Source organism: Genypterus blacodes, unplaced genomic scaffold (assembly GCF_046128005.1).
Source record: "Genypterus blacodes isolate CSIRO-AG114 ecotype Tasmania unplaced genomic scaffold, CSIRO-AGI_Gbla_v1 ptg000696l_1, whole genome shotgun sequence".
In the NCBI taxonomy this organism is placed as follows: Eukaryota; Metazoa; Chordata; class Actinopteri; order Ophidiiformes; family Ophidiidae; genus Genypterus; species Genypterus blacodes.
Window position 1 is genome coordinate 1 of NW_027467380.1, and position 23,024 is coordinate 23,024.

The 23,024-nt window shown below is 55.9% G+C and overlaps 1 protein-coding gene and 1 pseudogene across 1 annotated transcript; both read left to right on the forward strand.

Moving 5' to 3' along the window:
* The first annotated feature begins 4 nt into the window (after positions 1 to 4).
* On the forward strand, positions 5 to 13,535 carry LOC142990724 (mitogen-activated protein kinase kinase kinase kinase 4-like; annotated as a pseudogene).
* A 638-nt stretch (positions 13,536 to 14,173) lies between these two features.
* LOC142990725 (putative ribonuclease ZC3H12C) lies at positions 14,174 to 22,966 on the forward strand. The gene is made up of 6 exons (XM_076140583.1): positions 14,174 to 14,317; positions 17,555 to 18,402; positions 18,706 to 18,845; positions 18,921 to 19,155; positions 19,265 to 19,371; positions 20,025 to 22,966. Exons 2-6 carry the CDS (start codon positions 17,624 to 17,626, stop codon positions 21,455 to 21,457), a joined length of 2,694 nt encoding a protein of 897 aa, XP_075996698.1. The 5' UTR covers positions 14,174 to 14,317; positions 17,555 to 17,623; the 3' UTR covers positions 21,458 to 22,966.
* Positions 22,967 to 23,024: the final 58 nt, after the last annotated feature.

Sequence of the window (23,024 nt, forward strand, 5' to 3'; positions counted from 1 at the left end):
CACAGACGAGACGGAGTACGAGTACAGCGGCAGTGAGGAGGAGGAAGAGGATCCTCCAGAGCAGGAAGGAGAACCCAGGTGAGGTCCAGTAAAGTCCTGTTGTCCTCACACAGGGACAGAAGAGGAAACCAGTCACTCATATAAAACACACACACACACACACACAGAGACACACACAGAGACACACACAGAGACACAGAGACACACACACACACACACACACACACACACACACACACACACACACACACACACACACACAGAGACACACACAGAGACACACACACACACACACACACAGAGACACACACACACACACACACAGAGACACAGAGACACACACACACACACACAGAGACACACACACACACACACACACACAGAGACACACACAGAGACACAGAGACACACACACACACACACAGAGACACACACAGAGACACACACACACACACACACACACACACAGAGACACAGAGACACACACACACACACACACACAGAGACACACACACACACACACACACACACACACACACACACACACACACACACACACACACAGAGAGACACACACAGAGACACAGAGACACACACACACACACACACACACACACACACACACACACACACACACACACACACAGAGACACAGAGACACAGAGACACACACACACACACACACACACACACACACACACACACACACACAGAGACACAGAGACACACACACACACACAGAGACACACACAGAGACACAGAGACACACACACACACACACACACACACACACACACACACACAGAGACACACACAGAGACACAGAGACACACACACACACACACACACACACACACACACAGAGACACAGAGACACAGAGACACACACACACACACACACACACACACACACAGAGACACAGAGGGACACACACCCACACACAGAGACACGCACACACACACACCCACACACAGAGAGACACACACACACACAGAGACACAGACACACACACAGAGACACAGACACACACATACACACAGACGGACACACAGACACACAGACACACACACACACACACACACACAGACGGGACACACAGACACACACACACACACACATCTAACCGTGCCCCGCCTCCTCCCGCCTGCAGCTCCATCGTCAACGTGCCAGGAGAGTCCACTCTGCGTCGCGACTTCATCCGGCTGCAGCAGGAGAACAAGGAGCGCTCTGAAGCTCTGCGCCGCCAGCAGCTCCTGCAGGAGCAGCAGCTCCGCGAGCAGGAGGAGTACAAGCGCCAACTGCTGGCCGAGAGGCAGAACGCATCGAGCAGCAGAAGGAGCAGAGGAGGCGGCTGGAGGAGGTCGGATGAAGAAGAAGAGGCTCGCACCTTCAGGGCTTCTGCCTCTTCCTCCGCTGACGGTCCTCTTCTTCTTTGTCGTTCCAGCAACAAAGACGTGAGCGCGAGATGCGGCGGCAGCAGGAGCGCGAGCAGCGGCGCCGTGAGCAGGAGGACAAGAGGCGTGTGGAGGAGATGGACCGCAGGCGCAAGGAGGAGGAGGAACGCCGGCGTGCTGAAGACGAGAAGAGGAGGAACGACCGTGAGCAGGTTTGACCCCAGAGACGACACAAAACATACATGTGAATGAAACAACAACATACATGTGAATGAAACAACAACATACATGTGAATGAAACAACATACATGTGAATGAAACAAAAACATACATGTGAATGAAACAACAACATACATGTGAATGAAACAACATACATGTGAATGAAACAACATACATGTGAATGAAACAACAACATACATGTGAATGAAACAACAACACACGTGTGGTAACCTTCAGGGAAGAGGCAGGATGGAGTGTGTGTGTGTGTGTGTGTGTGTGTGTGTGTGTGTGTGTGTGTGTGTGTGTGTGTGTGTGTGAGTGTGAGTGTGTGTGTGTGTGTGTGTGTGTGTGTGCGTGTGTGTGTGATGGAGGATGACGGTGTGTGTGATGTTTGTTGGCAGGAGTATATCCGCCGTCAGCTGGAGGAGGAGCAGAGACACCTGGAGATGCTGCAGGAGCAGCTGCTCCGTGAACAAGCCATGCTGCTGGTGAGACACACACACACACACACACTCACACACACGTGCGCACACACACGTGCGCACAAAGACACAGACACACACGTGCGCACACAGGCACACACACACACAGAGGCGCACACACACACACAGGCGCACACACACAGGCACATACACACACACACAGGCACACACACACACAGGCGCACACACACAGGCACATACACACACACACAGGGACACACACACACATACCCACACACACATTCATGTTAAAATGCCAGCTGAGCCGTGACGTCACTCAGACTGTAGAGGTGATGAAGAGGATGAAGAGTTTGGTCACCAGGTCTCCTGACTCACTCAGATAATAAAGTTCTCTTCTTCTTCTTCTTCTTGTCTTCACTCTGTAGTCTGTTAGGCCTGATGATGTCATGATGATGTCATGTTCCTCTCGTGTGTGTGTGTGTGTGTGTGAGCGGCTCTAGCAGCCTCAGATTGTCTCCCCTCTGTTGAATCAAACGGTCGCTCTGCATTAGGAGTTCAAGTGGCGTGAGCTAGAGGAGCAGCGTCAGGCAGAGCGGCTCCACAAGCGTCTGCAGCAGGAGCAGAGCTACCTGCCGCTCCAGCACCCGGCCCCCCTGACCCCTGACCCCCTGACCCCTGACCCCGCCCTCAGCCCCCCCCCACAGGCCCCCTTAGCTCCGGACCCCCCGGCCTCTGAGGGGGCGTGTCCTGACCCCGCCCAGACCCCCGCCGACTCCAACCCCCTCCAGGCAGAGCAGCTGGAGCCTGATAGGCCGGCCCAGCCTGTGGGCGACGCCCCTCAGCCTATCAGAGAGGTGAACCTCCGTGGCTCCGCCCCCTGCTGCCTGCTCTTCTTCTCTCTGCTCAAACTCTTTGATTCCTCCTCATTCTGATTGATCCTCATGTAAGATGAGACAGGCTGAGACAACAAGTGAAGATGATGATGATGAAGATGTCACATTACATCATCTATAACCTGAAACATTTTCAAACTGAACATCAGCTTGAGCTTTAACTCACATTGGTTGATCTTCATCTTAGAAACATCTGGACCCTCATGAGAGCTGCAGGGGGGTCTCCAGCCTGCCGCTCTTCCTCCTCCTCCTCCTCTCCCTCTGCACTCTGTTGCTCGTCTCCCTGACTACTAAACACACAGACGCTCTGGAAGAAGGTCATGTTCACCTCCAGACTCAGATGATGATGATGATGATGAAGATGAAGATGACTAGGGGAGGAGCCCCAGACTCAGATGTGTTGTTGACTCACTCACTCTTCTTCATCTTCACACGTCTGTGGCTGCTGCATGTGAGCGGCTGAGGCCCAAACTAACACGCAGGCCCCAGCTTGCGCCTCCTTCTTGGTACAGGAGGCCATTTCCTGTCTGTAACCCTGTCTTCCTCCTGACGCCTCAGTCAGTCAGTCAGTCAGTCAGTCTGCATGTTCAGCTGCTCCTTGTTGTCTGTAAACGTTCCTCACTGTGTCTCCATGTTTCTTCCTCCTCCTCCTCCTCCTCCTCCTCCTCTGGGCAGGCTGATGAGCGTTACCGTAAGAACATCCAGGGCTCGCCCCAGAGCGCCCCTCCTCCCAAAGCAGCCCCCCCTGCCCCCCCGCTCCTCTGAACCCTTCTCCAACGGCGCCTCTTCCTCGGGCGAGGTCGCCGCCATGCACCGGCCCATGGAGCCTCAGGTAACTCCTCCCTCACAGGCGTCTCTTCCTGTCTGCCTGATGCATGCGTGTATATCTGAGCACACACACACACATCTTCCCTCCTGTCTCACTGTGTTGTCTGCCTGTCCCCCCCCCCCCCCCCCCCCCGCCCTGAAAGGTGCAGTGGTCTCACCTGGCCGCTCTAAAGAGCAGCAACAGCGCCGCCCCCTCTCCTCCTCCGCCTGTGGTGTCTCGCTCCCAGTCCTTCAGCGAGTCTGGGGGCGTGGCCTCTGGCCTTGCACAGCTGCACCTGCGCTCCCAGGACCCCCACCATCACCACCATCACCCATCGCCCGCACGCACTGACCCCCAACCCCCCCTCCACCACCCTCAGGCCCCGCCCCGGCCCGAGCACCCCGCCGCCGGCGAGGAAGTGCCTCCCAAGGTAAGGACGCCCCCCTACCCCACCTCCCCCCCCTCACCCCTCACTCATTCACCTGCTCCCTGTGTGTGTGTGTGTGTGTGTGTGTGTGTGTGTGTGATGTCATCCACCTGAGCCCTGCTGCTCTCTGCGCCCCCTGTGGCAGCAGGAGGTCACAGGTCCCAGAGGAGGTGGATCAGTGTGTGATGAAGGAGCAGCAGCCTGACCCTGTGCTCCCCTCTTCCTCAGGTCCCGGTCAGGACCACGTCCAGGTCTCCAGTTCTGTCTCGCCGTGAGTCTCCTCTGCCAACGCAACCTAGCAACCAGAGGAGCGCCGGCAGGTAAGCAGGCGGCCGCTCTGCGTGTCCAGCAGAGGGCGCTGTGCTTGTTAAACTTCCTCTTCCCTCTTCCTCCCTCCATCAGTGTGGAGCAGCGCCCCCTGTGGGATCGTGTGGAGAAGCTCCAGCCCCGCCCGGGCAGCGGCAGCTCCTCTGGCTCCTCCAACTCCGGCTCCCAGGCCGGATCAGGGGACCGCTTCAGACCACGATGTGAGTCCACCTGGTCCTGAACACCATGATCCATCTGGTCCTCAACCAGGGAGGGAGGAGGGAGGAGGGAGGAGGGGCTGTGGTCTCACTGACTCTTTCCTTTTCTCTCTGTCTCTCTCTCTCTCTCTCTCTCTCTCTCTCTCTCTCTCTCTCTCTCTCTCTCTCTGCCTGTCTCTCTCTCTCTCTCTCTCTCTCTCTCTCTGTCTCTCTCTCTCTCTCTCTCTCTCTCTCTCCCTGCCTGTCTCTCTCCCTCTCTCTCTCTCTCTCTCTCTCTCTCTCTCTCTCTCTCTCTCTCTCTCTCTCTCTCTCTCTCTCTCTCTCTCTCTCTCTCTCTCTCTCTCTCTCTCCCTGTGTCTCTCTCTCTCTCTCTCTCTCTCTCTCCCTGTCTCTCTCTCTCTCTCTCTCTCTCTCCCTGTCTCTCTCTCTCGCTCTCTCTCTCTCTCTCTCTCTCCCTGCCTGTCTCTCTCTCTCTCTCTCTCTCTCCCTGCCTGTCTCTCTCTCTCTCTCTCTCTCTCCCTGTGTCTCTCTCTCTGACTCCCTCTCTCTCTCTCTCTGACTCTCTCTCTCTCTCTGCCTGTCTCTCTCTCTCTCCCTGCCTGTCTCTCTCTCTCTCTCTGTCTCTCTCTCTCCCTGTGTCTCTCTCTCTCTCTCTTTCTCTCTCGCTCTCGCTCTCTCTCTCTCTCTCTCTCTCTCTCTCTCCCTGCCTGTCTCTCTCTCTCTCTCTCCCTGTGTTGCTCTCTCTCTCTCTCTGTCTCTCTCTCTCTCTCTCTCTCTGCCTGCCTGTCTCTCTCTCTCTCTCTCTCTCTGCCTGCCTGTCTCTCTCTCTCTCTCTCCCTGCCTGTCTCTCTCTCTCTCTTCTTCTCACAGCTTCCTCTAAATCTGAAGGCTCTCCTCTGCAGAGGCCTGATTCCTCTAAGAAGCCAGAGGAGAAGGTCTCGTCCCGGCCCCCCCGCCCTGCTGTAAGTGTGTCATACGTGTTCTCATGTTCTCTGTGTGTTCATGTCCCTCCTCCACCTGAGGGTGAGGTGGTGAGATTATTGATTATAGATTATAGATAATCTATCAGCTCTGCTCGCTCCACATTCAGGCACATCAGGCTGAGTCACATGATCTGTGTGTGTGTGTGTGTGTGTGTGTGTGTATGTGTGTCACGTCTCCCTCCTTCCTGTCTGACCTGTGACCTCACATGACCCCATGACCCCACCAAGCTGATTGGCTGTAAACAAAGAGAAGAGAAGAGGCGGGGCTGCCAGTGAGGGCGGAGCCTCATTTGCCTGTAATATTGTGCTCTCATACCCATAATGCATCAGGTGTAGGATCATGTTGTGGTGGTCTCTGTCAGGTCCTGGGGTCATGTGAGGTCAGGTAAACTAACCCGGCCCCTCTGACCTCTGACCCTGACCCTCTCCTCAGGACCTGACCGCTCTGGCCAAGGAGCTGCGTGCGGTGGACGACGTGCGGCCGCTCCACAAGGTGACGGACTACTCTTCCTCCAGCGACGACTCCGGCACCACCGATGAAGAGGACGACGAGGAGGTGGACCAGGAGGCCGGGAGAGGAGTCCACATCGGGAGCGGAGGACTCCAGGGCTGGGTAGGTCTCCAGGGTCTCCATGGTTACCAGCTGATGATCACACTCCAGTCACTGCACCATCGCTGCTCCACATGAGTGTGAACGCTGTCACGTCTCTTCATGTCCCTCAGGAGGCTGAGTAACGGGGAGACGGCGTCGGCTAAGACCCTGCTGGTGGAGGACTCAGAGAGCGACCAGGCCAACGCCTCCTCCAAGGACGGCACGCTGCTCATCAGACAGGTGAGGCAGACAGACGGGTCCATGGAGGTGGTGTGTGTGTGTGTGTGTGTGTGTGTGTTGGACCCCAGGGTGAGGTCACACACGCCCTCTGACCCTGAGACTCTAGGGTCTGGGGTCAGGGTGGGGCCGGGTCAGAGGACCTCCTGGTTCTGAGTCAGGTTATGGTGTGTGTGAGTGGGACCTGTTAACCCTTAAACCTTCAGGTCCAACTGCAGCTCTAAAGCTACTGAACGAGGATGGTGCTGTAGCCACGCCCCTGTGTGACCACGCCCCCATGTAGCCACGCCCCCGTGTGACCCACGCTGGGATCCAGACCCCAGCGTGTCCCTGTCCCTCTTCTGTCCTTACATGTCTCACACATGATCAGGTCACATGATCAGGTCAGGTGATTACAGCATGATGTCATTGAGGTCAAAGGTCAGCTCCTCCTGCTTGTTCTTGCTTCCAGAGCACTGGAGACATAAAGCGGTTGGTCAGTTTGTCCTCCTCTTCCTCGGCTGATCCCGACCCCCCCGACCTCGCCGGCCTCATTCACCACCTGCCGGACCTCATCCAGCAGAGCCATCACCCCCCCTCCTCCTCCTCTTCCTCATTCCCCTCATCATCTAGCCACGCCAGCCCCTCCATGTCCCCCCAGACCCCCCTGGAGGAGCTGGCTGCCACAGAGGTACGTTCCCCTCACGCCGCCGAGACCGCCGTCCCAGGAGCAGGCGGTGGCGGCGGGTGTGCAGGCTTAGACGGAGATCAGGTGCGAGTCTTCCTCCTGATGCTGCAGAGACACGTCCACGTCTCCGTCTGCTCACCTTCTGTCGCCGGCTGCTCCTCGGCCTGGATCAGGCTTTGGGTCTCCTGGGCAGCTACAGCTCTCCATCCTCCGCCTCTTCCTCTTGTTCCTCCCCCTCCTCTTCCTCCACCTCTTCCTCTTGTTCCTCTCCCTCCTCTTCCTCACCTCTTCCTCTTGCTCCTCCCCCTCTTGTTCCTCTTCTTCATCTTCCCCTTCCTCCTCCTCCTCCTCTGCTCTGCATGCCTCTTCTTCACCCTGGTGGTAGGTGAAGGTCGGTGCATGGCTCAAACCCTCTGGCCTTGTTGGTTCTGGTGTGTTGGCTCAGCAGCTTGACCTTCAGCTCAATCTTCAGCTTGACCTTCAGCTTGACCTCTCTGAGGGTCGTGAGCTGCACAGAAGCAGAGATGCATTCTGGGAGCTTGATTCTGAGTTTCCTGTCAGGTTTGATCTTCTGGGTGTTCTGCATGTTTCCATGTCTCTGTCCCAGCAGGGGGTCGGCCCCTCCCCTCTGTCCCGTGTGAGTGTCATGTATGTGCTGCAGCTCATGTGTTGTCTCCCTCTTCATCAGACTCAGTCAGACAGCAGCTCCATGTCCAAACACAAGTCTTCCTCCTCCTTCACGCCCTTCATCGACCCCCGGCTGCTTCAGATCTCTCCCTCCAGCGGCAGCTCCCTCAACAACATGGGTAGGTCACGCCTGTTCTCTCCCCTACATGTGTTCTGCTCACACACACACAGACACACACAGACAGGTCATTCAGGTCCATGCCCGGCCTCCAGTTTGACCTCTGACCCGCTGCTTTTCCCCCAGCAGCCTTCGGTCCGGACGGACGGCTGGCCGACCCTCTGAGGGCCGACCCGTCACGTAAAGGGTCGGTGGTTAACGTGAACCCGGTGAACACGCGACCTCCCAGCGACACGCCAGAGATCAGGAAGTACAAGAAGAGATTCAACTCTGAGATCCTGTGTGCAGCACTGTGGGGTGAGTGTGTGTGTGTGTGTGTGTGTGTGTGTGTGTGTGTGTGTGTGTGTGAGCAGCACTGTGTGTGTGTGTGTGAGAGCAGCACTGTGGGTGTGTGTGTGTGTGAGAGCAGCACTGTGGGGTGTGTGTGTGTGTGTGTGTGTGTGTGTGTGTGTGTGTGTGTGTGTGTGTGTGTGTGTGTGTGTGTGTGTGTGTGTGTGTGTGTGTGTGTGTGTGTGAGAGCAGCACTGTGGGGTGTGTGTGTGTGTGTGTGTGTGAGAGCAGCACTGTGGGTGTGTGTGTGAGTGTGTGTGTGTGAGAGCAGCACTGGGGTGTGTGTGTGAGAGAGCAGCACTGTGGGGTGTGTGTGTGTGTGTGTGAGAGCAGCACTCTGGGTGTGTGTGTGTGTGTGTGTGTGAGAGCAGCACTGTGGGGTGTGTGTGTGTGTTTCCTTCCTTCATGTTGCTGTGTGTGTCTGTGTGTGTGTGTGTGTGTGTGTGTATGAGCACAGGGGTCAACCTGCTGGTGGGCACAGAGAGCGGTCTGATGCTTCTGGACCGCAGCGGTCAGGGGAAAGTTTATCCTCTGATCAACCGACGCCGCATCCAGCAGATGGACGTCCTGGAGGGACTGAACGTCCTGGTGACCATCTCAGGTACACACACACACACACACACACACACACACACACACACACACACACACACAGTCACAGTTTGTGTTCCTGTCACACTAAGCTCCTCCCCCCTCAGGTAAGAAGAACAAGCTGCGTGTTTACTACCTGTCCTGGCTCCGGAACAAGATCCTGCACAACGACCCTGAGGTGGAGAAGAAGCAGGGCTGGGTCAACGTGGGCGACCTGGAGGGCTGCGTCCACTACAAAGTGGGTGAGTTCAACCACAGACCCTCAGAGGAGAACGCTCCATAAGACCCTCAGAGGGGAACGTTCCATAAGACCCTCAGAGGGGAACGCTCCATAAGACCCTCAGAGGGGAACGCTCCATAAGACCCTCAGAGGGGAACGCTCCATAAGACCCTCAGAGGGGAACGCTCCATAAGACCCTCAGAGGGGAACGTTCCATAAGACCCTCAGAGGGGAACGCTCCATAAGACCCTCAGAGGAGAACGCTCCATAAGACCCTCAGAGGGGAACGCTCCATAAGACCCTCAGAGGGGAACGCTCCATAAGACCCTCAGAGGGGAACGTTCCATAAGACCCTCAGAGGGGAACGCTCCATAAGACCCTCAGAGGGGAACGTTCCATAAGACCCTCAGAGGGGAACGTTCCATAAGACCCTCAGAGGAGAACGTTCCATAAGACCCTCAGGGGGGAACGTTCCATAAGACCCTCAGAGGGGAACGTTCCATACACGGCACACCGACTCACTTGTCTTCTTCTTCTAGTGATTTCTTCTTTTCTTTTCAGTCAAATATGAGAGAATTAAGTTCTTGGTTCTGGCCCTGAAGAACGCGGTGGAGGTCTACGCCTGGGCCCCCAAACCATACCACAAGTTCATGGCCTTTAAGGTAGCACACGCACACGCGCACGCACGCACACACACACACACACACACACACACACACACACACACACACACACACACACACACACACACACACACACACACACACACACACATTAACGTTGCGTGTGTGTGTGTGTGGCGTCTCAGTCTTTCGGTGATCTGGTGCACAAACCTCTGCTGGTGGACCTGACGGTGGAGGAGGGTCAGAGGTTAAAGGTCATCTACGGCTCCTGCTCAGGCTTCCACGCCGTAGACGTGGACTCGGGCGCCGTGTACGACATCTACCTGCCCACACACGTGAGTGGCTCCTCCCTCTGGCTCCTCCCTCTCAGCGCTCTGAGTCTGTGAGACGATGTGAACGCTGCCTCTCTCTCCGTGTGTCCCGGGTATCCAGATCCAGACCCACATTCAGTGCCACGCCATCATCATCCTGCCCAACACGGACGGCATCGAGCTGCTGGTCTGCTACGAGGACGAGGGCGTCTACGTCAACACCTACGGACGCATCACCAAGGACGTGGTGCTGCAGTGGGGAGAGATGCCTACTTCAGTGGGTGAGTGGACACGCAGAGGACACAGGACACAGGACACAGGACACAGGACGGGTCCAGCTGTGTCCTCAAGGTGTGTGACTGTGTGTGTGTGTGTGTGTGTGTGTGTGTCCAGCCTACATTAGGTCAAACCAGATCATGGGCTGGGGAGAGAAGGCCATAGAGATCCGCTCTGTGGAGACGGGACACCTGGACGGAGTCTTCATGCACAAGAGAGCCCAGAGACTCAAGTTCCTCTGTGAGAGGAACGACAAGGTGAGGACCACGCAACTCTTCATCTCCCTCCTCCTCCTCCAGGACTGTCAACATGTGTTTATGCCTCTAAAATGCTTTTATTGTGGAGAACTGTAGAAGAAGAAACGACAACATGGATCCATAAGTGTTCATTAGAGAGAAGAAGAGAAGAAAAAGAAGATCTACACACTGAGATGAAGATCTTTAATATTAATCTCTCTCTCTCTCTCTCTCTCCTCTCCCCCTCCTCTCTCTCTTTCTCTCTCTCCTCCTCCCCCCTCCTCTCTCTCTCTTTCTCTCCCTCTCCTCTCTCTCTCTCTTTCTCTCCCCCTCCTCTCTCTCTCCCCCTCTCTCTCTTTCTCTCCCCTCCTCTCTCCCTCTCTCTCTCTCTCCCCTCCCCCTCTCTCTCTCTCTCTCTCTCTCTCTCTCCTCCTCTCCCCCTCCTCTCTCTCTCCCTCCTCTCCCTCCTCCCCCTCCTCTCTCTCTTTCATTCTCTCCTCCCCCTCCTCTCTCTCTCTCTTTCTCTCCCCCTCCTCTCTCTCCCCCCCCTCTCTCTCTTTCTCTCCCCCTCCTCTCTCTCTCCCTCCCCCCCTCTCTCTCTCCCCCCTCCTCTCTCTTCTCTCTCTCTCTCTCTCTCTCTCTCTCTCTCTCCCCTCCTCTCTCTCCTCCCCCCTCCTCTCTCTCTCTCTCTCTCTCCCCCCCTCTCTCTCTCTCTCTCTCCCCTTCCCCCTCTCTCTCTCCCCCTCCTCTCTCTCTCTCCCCCTCTCTCTCTCCCCTCCCCTCTCTCTCTCCCCTTCCCCTCTCTCTCTCCCCTTCCCCTCTCTCTCCCCCCTCCTCTCTCTCTCCCCTTTCCCCTCTCTCTCTCCCCTTCCCCCTCTCTCTCTCTCCCCTCCTCTCTCTCTCTCTCCCCCTCTCTCTCTCCCCTCCCCTCTCTCTCTCCCCTTCCCCCTCTCTCTCTCCCCTTCCCCCTCTCTCTCTCCCCCCTCCTCTCTCTCCCCCCTTTCCCCTCTCTCTCTCCCCTTCCCCCTCTCTCTCTCTCCCCCTCCTCTCTCTCTCTCTCCCCCCTCTCTCTCTCCCCCTCCTCCTCTCTCTCTCTCCCCCCTCTCTCCCTCCCCCTCCCCTCTCTCTCTCCCCTTCCCCTCTCTCTCTCCCCCCTCCTCTCTCTCTCTTTCTCTCCCCCTCCTCTCCCTCTCTGTCCCCCCTCTCTCCCTCTCCCTCCCCCCTCCCTTCTCGCTCTCTTTCTCTTCCCCCTCCTCTCTCTCTCTCTCCCCTCCTCTCCCTCCTCCCCCTCCTCTCTCAGGTGTTCTTCGCCTCAGTTCGTCAGGGAGGAGCGTCTCAGGTGTACTTTATGACCCTGGGACGCACGTCTCTCATGAGCTGGTAGTCATGGCGACCAACGGATGACGATTGTGACCACGACCGACGATGAAGTACGACGACCTTTGAGCCTAAACTGGAGACGAGACGCGACCCTCTGGACCTCAGGACGGAGGGACTCGCTGCCCACGGACTGGACTGTAAACGCCACCAGAGGAGGCGTCAGAGAGTGCTTGTGTGTGTGTGTGTGTGTGTGTGTGTAGGCCCCCCCCCCCCCCCCCTGCAGACCTTGGTGCCCCCTCTTCCTCCCCGGGGGGGCGTGGGACAGTGAACCTATGTGTCATAGTAAAGTGTGTGTGTGTGTGTGTGTGTGTGTGCAGCTGTTCCTCTGATCGTGTGCAGATCAATCTGATTGATCACTACGTAAACACTAACACGCCATTTGCTCCATGTGAAGATTGATGGATGATGGATCGTTTAAAGGGGCCGATCAATCGATAGGTGACTCACAGAGCGCTGACTCGCCCAGGTGTCTCTCTCTCTCTCTCTCTCCCTCTCCCCCCCCCTCCCTCTCTGTTGCTCCATGTCGCCCCCCCCCTGGTGGAGCTGCTCCTTCACAGTAAACCTCCCTCTGCCTCTTCATCGTGTCCTGTTTTGGATGAAGATCCTGTTAAGTTTCACATTGTCGCTCTCTTTAGGTGAGACGCTCTACCGTCTCTCAAAGTCGCCTCGGCTAATAAACTGTGAATGAGGCGACGGGGGGGGCGGGGCTTAGAGTCCGAATGTTATCTAACATGTCCCCTAATTGTGTTTGGAATTGGGCTTTTATTTTGGCGGGCCACCATATGACTGCTGTGGCAATAAAACAGAAGTGACTGTGAAACTCCAGTAAATGTTCAAAGTTCCAGCTGCTGGAGGGAGAACCGGGCTGATTTCCTGTCACCATAGCAACCCTGTGAGCAGGATAAGCTCCTCCCTCCTGTTGCAGCAAAGTAACAGTGAATATGTCCAAGCTCCGCCTCCCGTCACACAGCTTTAGGAACGGTGACAGGAGGGGGCGGGGCCTCGTTTGTGTCATGTGGGACCTCCTCCCGCCACTCTGGACCTCAGCGGGCCCACCGGGACTTACTGACCTGTGTGTGTGTGTGTCTATCTGTGTGTGTGCCTGTGTGTGTGTATGACGTCATCCCTCGGCTGCAGGCGAGCTTCTAGCAGCTTCTTTTTAACTCTGACTCTTAGTTAGTAGTCTTTGTTTCTTGACCCCTGACCCTCAGATGATCTCAGACTGCAGTGGCTTTTAAAGTGTTATGCACATTATGTTGAAATGTTTACAGACGCAGTTGTTTAGTTAAACCAATGTGCATCAATATGAGTATTTATGCTTTGTTTCCAGGTTTCCCTGTTTTGTATTTTGTATTCTTCCCTTTTTGTACTTTGGTTTCAGCGTTTGTGTGCAGGAGTCCTGGCCCGGCTGGGTTCTGGTGGTCCAGAATGGTTCTGCTCCTGCATGGTGCCGTGCGGCCACACGTCCCTCACGTCTCTGCCGGGCCTCTAATTTATGTCCTCTGTGTGTAACATGGGAGTTACTGTATTTTCCTCAAGGTCTCTTTTCCATTGAATAAACTCTGAAGTAAGTGACGTCATGTGATCTTTACACATAACAGAGCTCTGAGGGGTCACAGGTTAGTGGAGCTGTTTGACCTTTAACCTGCTGGTGTTCAGTATCACAGCATAATTATTTTTGGTACTATATAATTTATTTTGGATGATTATATTTATTTAACATAAATAAATATATAAATATATAAAGTAAGTGAACTCAAACCTCCCGCCAAATCAAACTGATTTATTTTAATTATATTTTTAATATTAGATGCATTAAACCGTGAGATGTTTTTTATCGGAACTCATTCTTCTCATAAACGTCATGAATTCCTACTTGCAGTAATTCTTTTCGCCACACGGTGGCAGGATTGTTCCTCACGGCGCGTCTCGCGGTGACAGTTTCCGGTTCCATAGACTAACTTCTGTCCCCAAACTCAATCACACGGAGAAGTCCCAGTAGAAAACCAGACGGAAGCTTGTTGTGATCTGAAGATATCGATCTACCGGCTCAATACTTTTCATTCTCGTATCGTTTGCTAACCAAAGGAAACTCAAACTCTTATTGTCGCGCAGATGAAACAGATTTTCTGCTTTGAAACTACCATCTGCATTTATTTTGACACGCACACAGCGGAAGTGGCTGGTGTCATCTCGCGAGCTTTCCGTGCTCGTTGCGGGTCACGCTGCATCTCGCCGGATGTTTTGCGTCTCCGGACTGATGGGAGCGTTTATGTCTCCGTCCCTCTGTGTCTCTGTCCCTCTGTCCACCTGTCTCACTGTCTCACTGTCTCACGGCTTCCTGCGGCGCGGACACGGTGAGTGTGCATGCGTGTGTTTGTCTGTGCGTCTCTGTGTATGTTTGTGAATGCGTGTGTGTGTGTGTGTGTGTGTGTGTGTGTGTTTTGTATGTGTGTGTGTGTGTGTGTTTTGTGTGTGTGTGTGTGTGTGTGTGTGTGTGTGTTTTGTATGTGTGTGTGTGTGTGTGTGTGTGTGTGCAGACGGAGGTCGTGACGGGTTGGTGTGCAGTGCGCGTGCTCGCCGCTGCGCGCTCCTCTCGTCTCCTGTAGTTTGAGACGCTGCGTCACTTTTGACACAATTAGAGCGCGAATCTACCGGAAATCAGAGGAAATACAGGACAAGAGGAAGAAACACAACATGGCTGTCCCTCCTGTCTGTCCCTCTCTCTGTCCTCCTGTCTGTCCTCCTGTCTGTCTCTCTCTGTCTGTCTGAAGATGAGATCTTTGACCTTGGTTAGCTTGGTTACCGTGGTGACGTGTCCTCATAGTGTAACAGTGACATCATGGAGTGTTTGCAGTTCACTGTGGGACCTCAGGACCCTGACCAGCTGAGTGCAGGGGTCAGAGGTCAGAGTGAGAGACCTGCTCAGGTGTGTGTGTGTGTGTGCCGCTGAGCTCACTCAGCTGCTTCCTGTCATGTGACCTCTTGTTTGACCAGCTGCTTGATGTTTGACCTGGACACACACACACACACAGCAGGTCAGGTTGTGTGTGTGCGTGTGTGTGTGAGACCCACACACAACCTGACCTGCTGTGTGTGTGTGTGGGTCCTCCCCCCCCTCCAAAGCCAGGTGTTCTTCATCGCTGCCTCAGGCTGAAGAGCAGAGCCCCGTGCTCCAGCTGCCCCCCCCCCCCCCCCCCCCCCCCCCATTGTGTGTCTCATTGTTCAGCCGCCCCCCACACAGGGGAAGACCTTTGTGTGTGTGTGTAAGCGTGCCTTGGGGAAGCTGGCTGTTGCCCCCCCCCCCCCCCCCCCTCGGCGTCTCATTGTAGAGTTTCTGCTCTCTGATTGGTGGAGCAGCAGCCAGAGCAGCAGCCAGTCAAACGGCTCATATTGTTGCTCCATCTGTTGTCCCTCATTGTGCTGCTGAGCGTCTGAGGACCAGAGACCTCTGAGGAGGAGGAGGAGGAGGAGAGACTCAGAGCTCTGTTGGTGATGTTGGGATCAGACAGGAACGATCTTCAGTCCTGCTCCTCTTCTTCACCTGCTGGTAAGTGAAGCCTGACCCCTCTAGCTGAGGACCTGCTGCTCTGGCAAAAGATCTACATGTGACTTTTGGAGGACCTGGTCACTTCCTCCCTGACTTTGAGGGCTGGACCCCTGAGCTCCAGAGACCCCTGAGCTCCAGAGACCCCCGAGCTGCAGAGACCCCGAGCTCCAGAGACCCCCGAGCTGCAGAGACCCCCGAGCTCCAGAGACCCCCGAGCTGCAGAGACCCCCGAGCTCCAGAGACCCCCGAGCTGCAGAGACCCCCGAGCTCCAGAGACCCCTGAGCTGCAGAGACCCCCGAGCTGCAGAGACCCCTGAGCTGAGTCTCAGTCAGCTGGTCACATGAGGCTCATTAGTGATCTGGATCAGGTGAGTCCAGGTTGTGGGGTCCAGGTCCTGACTTGAGGGTCAGCAGACCTTCATGATGGAAACTTCCTCCAATCAACTTCCTGCTGGATTTGAAGCTCAAACTTTGTCAGCAAAGTCTAGATCAGTCTCAGTGTGACCTGAACCTGGACTCAGCTGCTCTGTGCAGGTCCCTCAGGCTCAGCTGCTTCCTGTCCTCCTACAGGAACCTCAAAGCTTTAAGCTTGGCGAATGTCAGAGTGAACGAGGCGGCGAGGAGTCGTTGTTTACGTGCAGACGTGAAGAACGCAAACATGTTAATGTCACACGTGTCTGTTCCAGACTTTAGTGTATGTGTGTGTGTGTGTGTGTGTGTGTGTGTGTGTGTGTGTGTGTGTGTGTGTGTGTGTGTGTGTGTGTGTGTGTGTGTGTGTGTGTGTGTGTGTGTGTGTGTGTGTGTGTGTGTGTGTTGATTCTCTCCCTCCCTTTTGTTAAACAATAATTCCCCCCCTGCCTGTTTGAATGATGCCCCACCCACAATGCATCTGGAGGCTGCGTGGTGATGTCATGCTGCCGTTGGTCCATTTAATGCTCTGAACAGTGAAGACACACACACACACACACACACACACACACACACACACACACACACACACACACACACACACACACACACACACACACGATGATGCTGCTTGGTGGTTGTTGGTTCTATGCCTGGTGTAGATCGTGGCGTTGGGGAGCTGTCAGCTTCCTGTCGTAGCTTCAGCTTCCTGGCTGATGATGTGAGGTGACACTGAGGTCACACTGAGGTCACACTGAGGTCACATTAGTGGCGACGTCATCGTTATCTGGATGCAGAGAGGGAGAGTTTGTGTAAATGTGTGTGTGTGACCTGCGGGGCAAAACTGAGGGCAAAGCAGGCAGCACATCAGATGACCTCAGTGTGCACGAGACGCCACACAGAGACAGCAGGGGGCATAGCAGAGAAGACAAAGACCTTAGTGTGTGTGTGTGTGTGTGTGATCAGCGTCAGCCTCCTGCAGCAGCTCTATGGTCTAGGGGGGCTGAGGCCCCGCCCACCATTCAGAGTCTGTGTGTGTGTGTGTGTGTGGGGGGGGGGGCGCCTTGTTTTGGCATTTAGAAGGCAGAATAGTTTCAGCAGCTGTATCTTAGCAACAGTAGCTCAGCCATGTTGCTAGGCAGCCCCTTTTCATAAAAGGCACGTGTGTGTGTGTGTGTGTGTGTGTGTGTGTGTGTGTGTGTGTGTGTGTGTGTGTGTGTGTGTGTGTGTGTGTGTGTGTGTGTGTGTGTGTGTGTGTGTGTGTGTGTGTGTGTGTGTGTGTGTGTGTGTGTGCGTGCAGCATATGGGCAGTAGCTCCCAGGTGGCCCTGTGGGGGAGGGGTTCCTGCTCCCCACTCAGATGGATGCACACACACACACACACACACACACACACACACACACACACACAGACTGGGGCCAGATGCAGGGAGGAGAAAAAAGCGGGAGTCTATAAAGTACAATGAGCCCCGCCCCCCCCCCCCTGCCCCCCTCCCCTCAGGGTTCATGTCGATGCTGAGCTGTTTGTGTGTGTGTGTGTGTGTGTGTGTGTGTGTGTGTGTTTTTGTTTGAAATCTGTGATTCTGCTGTAAACGTTGTGGATGATGTCACTGATGCCCCCCCCTCCCCCCCTCCAGGTGTGGATGAGTGGAGCTCTCTGATTGGGCCGCCCTCAGCCCGGTGCGCTGGATGTCTGTGACAGTTCGATGGGACAGAAGGACCATGTGGAGGCGGGGCCAGGCCACATCCTGGACCTGGACCTGGACCTGGACCTGGACCTGGACCTGGAGTATCTCCACGTAGCGGGGGTGGAGCGTCAGGCCGACGGGCCTTCTGCTACGGAGGAGCCGGGGGGCGGCGCCTCTGTCTGCCCTCTTCCCGCCCAGCTGGAGAACACCCACGGCGAGTGCTCGTCCGGCTCCGCCCGACCGGCTCCGCCCGACCCGGACGGAGGGGAGGGGGGGCCGCATCACAGTAAGAACGCCCACCAGCCGCTCTGTCGGACCCCCTGTGTGGACCTGGGGACCGAAGGGCCGCCTGAGTCTCCGGCTGCGTCTCTGCGGGACCCTGAAGGCGGCGTCCCCACAGACCCCCCTCCCCCTCCCCCTCCCCCGCAGCCCCCAGAGCCTCCGCCTGAGGCCGGGCCGGGGGCCGGCGTGAAGGAGTACCAGGCTAAGCTGGACTTTGCCCTGAAGCTGGGTTACTGTGAGGAGACGGTGAGGCTGGTTCTGTCCAAACTGGGCCCCGACACGCTCATCAACGACATCCTGGGCGAGCTCGTCAAACTGGGCAACAAGTCAGAGGGCGAGCAGCCGGCCGGACCCTCGGCCTCTACCTCATCCTCTTCATCCTCCTCGTCCTCATCCTGCGCCTGTTCTGATTCTCTGGAGGGTCAGAGGTCGGACTCGCCCTGTCCCTCAGACTCCACCTGTGACCTGGACAACCTGCGCCCGGTGGTGGTGGACGGCAGCAATGTGGCCATGAGGTGAGCGGCGCCAGGTCACGTGATGCTTCACACGCTAAGAACACACGGGAGGCTACACACACACACACACACACACACACACACACACACACACACACACACACACACACACACACACACACACACACACACACGCGTGAGCACAGAGCGACAGAACAAAGTTTGTTTCTGCTTTGAGAGTCAAAGAAGGAGCGGTGACGTCGCTCTGTAGCCGCTCTGTAGTAGGGGTCAGGGGTCACGTGTGTTTATGCTCCACTGACCTTCTCTGTGTTTTCTTTGCTTCCTCTTCACTGTGGCCTGTAGCCATGGCAACAAGGAAGTGTTTTCCTGCCAGGGCATCCAGCTGGCTGTTGATTGGTTCTTGGAGCGAGGTCATCATGACATCACAGTGTTTGTGCCGGCGTGGAGGAAGGAGCAGTCGCGCCCCGACGCCCCCATCACAGGTCAGCCTGCGCCGTGCTCAGTGTGAGGAGGGTCAGGTGTTCTCCTTCATCTCACCACATCTTCTTCCTCCACAGACCAGGAGATCCTTCGTCGCCTGGAGAAGGAGAAGATCCTGGTCTTCACCCCCTCTCGGCGGGTCCAGGGTCGGCGTGTCGTCTGCTACGACGACCGCTTCATCGTCAAGCTGTCCTACGAGTCAGACGGCATCATCGTCTCCAACGACAACTACCGCGACCTCGCCAACGAGAAGCCCGAGTGGAAGAAGTTCATCGATGAGCGACTGCTCATGTACTCCTTTGTCAACGACAAGTAAGAGTGGTGGTGTTTACATGTGGGGGGGCGGGGCTAACAAGGAGCACAAGGTGCTAACTACGGCTCTGTGTCTCTCTCCTCGTCCTCCTCGTCCTCCTCGTCTCAGGTTCATGCCTCCAGACGACCCGCTCGGCCGCCACGGTCCCAGTTTAGACAACTTCCTGCGTAAACGTCCTGTGATGCCTGAGCAGAAGAAGCAGCCGTGTCCGTATGGTGAGAAGCTCAGTTTCATCTGTCTAAACCTGCATGTATGTGACACGTATGTGACTCTACACGTATGAGACAAACGTATGTGACTCTACACGTATGTGACTCTACACGTATGTGACTCTACACGTATGTGACTCTGCACGTATGTGACTCTACACGTATGAGACAAACGTATGTGACTCTACACGTATGTGACTCTACACGTATGTGACTCTACACGTATGTGACTCTGCACGTATGTGACTCTACACGTATGTGACAAACGTATGTGACTCTGCACGTATGTGACTCTACACGTATGTGACTCTACACGTATGTGACAAACGTATGTGACTCTACACGTATGTGACTCTACACGTATGTGACAAACGTATGTGACTCTACACGTATGTGACAAACGTATGTGACTCTACACATGTGACTACACGTATGTGACTCTACACATGTGTGACTCTACACATGTGTGACTCTACACGTGTGTGACTCTACACGTATGTGACTCTACACATGTGTGAGTCTACACGTGTGTGACTCTACACGTGTGTGACTCTACACGTGTGTGACTCTACACGTGTGTGAATCTACACGTGTGTGACTCTACACGTGTGTGACTCTACATGTATGTCCATCCTGACGTGTGCTCCTCCGTGTCGTAGGTAAGAAGTGCACGTATGGTCATAAGTGTAAGTATTACCACCCTGAGCGTGGGGCTCAGCCTCAGCGAGCTGTGGCTGATGAGCTGCGTGCGAGTGCCAAGACCTGCGCCCCCCCAAAGAGCCCGGGGGACTCGGGTCTGGTGAAGAGTCACAGCGTGCCGGCCAGCAGCATGGAGGCCAGGAAGGGGGCCCCTAAGAGACAGTCTGACCCCAGCATCAGGGCTCTGTCCTACAGCGACGCAGAGGAGAAGCTGCTGGCCAAAGGCAGGGGGGACGGCCACAAGACCGCCGCTCCCCTGGCCCCCGGCGGCCCCCCCTCAGGTCCCGGCCTTCCGCAGGACCAGCCGTCCGTCGGCCTCCTCCCGGCCCCCGGCCACGACCTTTACCCTCACTGCGAGTCCCCGGACCTGAGCTACTACTCTGTGACGCGGGCGTACTCGGGCCTGAGCCTCTCCTCCAGACGCAGCCCGGACTGTCACTTCCCTGCAGAGCCGGACCTGAGGCTGGGGTCCGTGGGCTCGGCCGGATCGGAGTGCGGCAGCGAAAGCGGCGCCAGTTGCGGCAGCAGCTGCGACTCGTACGGTGAGCGGGCGTGTCCCGGGTGCCTCCCTGAGGGCGTGACAGAAGACGGCCTCCATTACGCCAACCCCCACGGCCGGCTGTACCATCATCACGCCGCTGCCAATCACGAAGCCTGCGGCCTTCATCCTAGCGATTACGCCACAGCGCACGGCTACCACGCCAACGTGCCGCGCGGCCACGAGCCCCCCCCAGACGCCCCCCCAAAGCGCCGGCTCTACCCTCTGCCCCCTCATCTCCAGCACCAGCCGCTGGCCTCCCGCTCCAGCTGCCCGGGCGACTACCACTCCTTAGCCCCGCCCCACGCCCACGCCCCGGGCTCCCCCCTGGGCCGGCGCCTGGCCCCCGGCCGGGCGGAGAGCGTGTCGGACCCCCACCTGTACGAGCATCATCACCACCGGCCCAAAGCTCTGCCCGGCTGGGATTCGTACTACAGGCAGCCCCCGCCCCGGCCGGCCCGGTACGAGCCGTCGGCCTATCAGAGCCTGCCGGACACGAGGCAGTCGTCCTGGCACGCCCCCTCCTGGCCTCCAGAGGGCTACGCCCCGCACCACTCCTCTCACCCGGCTCTCCACCCGTCCCCCACACGTTACCGCGCCCCTCCTCACCCGCCCGCCGCGTCTCTGGCGCCGTACAGCGCTCACCTCACGCCCCCCCCCTCCTACATGCCCCAGCACCCAGAATCCCCCATGCACGGTCGCTATGGAGACGCTAGGGAGAAAGCGTACGTCAACCTGTGTAACATCTTCCCCTCTGAGCTGGTGAGCCGGGTCATGGGCCGGAGCCCCCACGTCACAGACCCACAACAGCTGGCAGCCGCCATCCTGGCAGAGAAGGCCCAGACGGGGTACTGACCCAGGACCGGGACCGGGACCGGGGCCGACACCGACACTGACACTTATTCAGTTCTTTCTTAATATTTATTGATTGATTGATTTATTATCCAGCTCTTTCACGTGCAGGACTCAGAGTCACAGTGTGTAGGATGATGTCATCCTTTACCTGCTGCTCTGACCAGCTGGTTTTAGGGAATACGCCTGTGCCATATGCGTGCGTGCGTGCGTGCGTGCGTGTGCGTGTTAGTTATTTGGTATATGACGTTGTTGTTGCCGTGGAGACGGGTGAACCTGTCATGTGTACCTTAGTTTTAGTAAGGGACATCCCCCCCTTCATGCTGCAGACGGGGGCGTGGCCTGCTGTAGCTGGGGGCGTGGCCTGCTGCTCTGTTCCACACACACTTTGAAGCGTTTGGTCGTCCTGGTTGTCGTCTGTAGATCCCAGCTGACGCTAGACGGAGAGAATCCTTGTTTGATACAAATTGTATCCTGAACTAAGCGGCCGATCGTATCTGTACAGGGGCGTATTGATCCTGATCGATCAATCACTTTATGTATCTCCATATGATGAAGAGCATCAACAGACCTGCTGCTCCAGCTGAGATGTTTTGATCTGGAGTTCTCTGCCTACTGTGTTTAGGTACAACTTTGTAATTTTGCGCTTTTAGGTTTGAAGCTGATTTTCTACTGGAGCTCAGGTGAGGAAGCTTCATGTTAACCCCTTCAGAGCTCCTCAGCAGGAACCTGGGGGTCTGGGCTCATAGTGGGAGGGGCCAGGAGGATCTGTGACGCTTTGGGTGGAAGCTTCTGGAGCAGGTAGGAAGATCTGAGCTGATCTAAAGTTACTGAACCACAATACTCAAGCTCATTAGCTGATGATGTCGTTCTGGAGAAACATCCAGCTGTGTGTGACATCGTCCTTAGCGTGTTGTGACTTCCACCTAAAGAGTCGTGGCTCCACATGGTTCTATAGAAGGAGCTCCTTATGGTTCTTCAGCAGCCAGAAGTGACGCACTCACGCTCCGTGTCCTGAGGGGCACGTGTGTGCGTGTGTGTGTGTGTGTGTGTGCTGCAGCGTGTACTGAAGAAGCGCCTCCCCCCCGGCCTGCTGGCACCGTGTGTCAGCGAGGCCCCGGGCGGGCGGGGGCCCAAAGTTATGCCTCTCTCTGGCATTGTGCTTACGACACAGCGATACTCTGAACCATGTTCAGCTCTTATGCACGTGTTGATTTCTTTACTTTTCTGCAGGCGTGTGGAGTGAAGAGGCTCCTCCTCTTCCTCGGCTCCTTCACGTTGTTTTAATAATGACGGTTCTTCTCTCGTGTTCATACTTTAGCTGCTGACATTAAAGTGGTGATTCTGTGATTTTCTATCGGGCTGGAAGCTCCAGATGTTCCGGAACATTCCGCCTGTGTGGAACGATGTCAGCTGTTTCTAATCCCAGTGATTTAGTTTCATACTCTTCATGTTGTGATGCCTGTTTGATTCATTCAGCTGTGATTGATCATTAAAGACAAACAGAAACCATTTGATCAGGAAGTTCATTTGTAGTATCACACACACACACACACACACACACACACAC

Coding starts and splice junctions, on each gene's coding strand:
- LOC142990725 (XM_076140583.1), top strand. CDS start 17,624: ATGGGACAGAAGGACCATGTGGAGGCGGGGCCAGGCCACATCCTGGAC. Junction 18,403..18,705: donor GGCAGCAATGTGGCCATGAG/GTGAGCGGCGCC, acceptor TGTGGCCTGTAG/CCATGGCAACAAGGAAGTGT. Junction 19,156..19,264: donor TACTCCTTTGTCAACGACAA/GTAAGAGTGGTG, acceptor TCCTCGTCTCAG/GTTCATGCCTCCAGACGACC.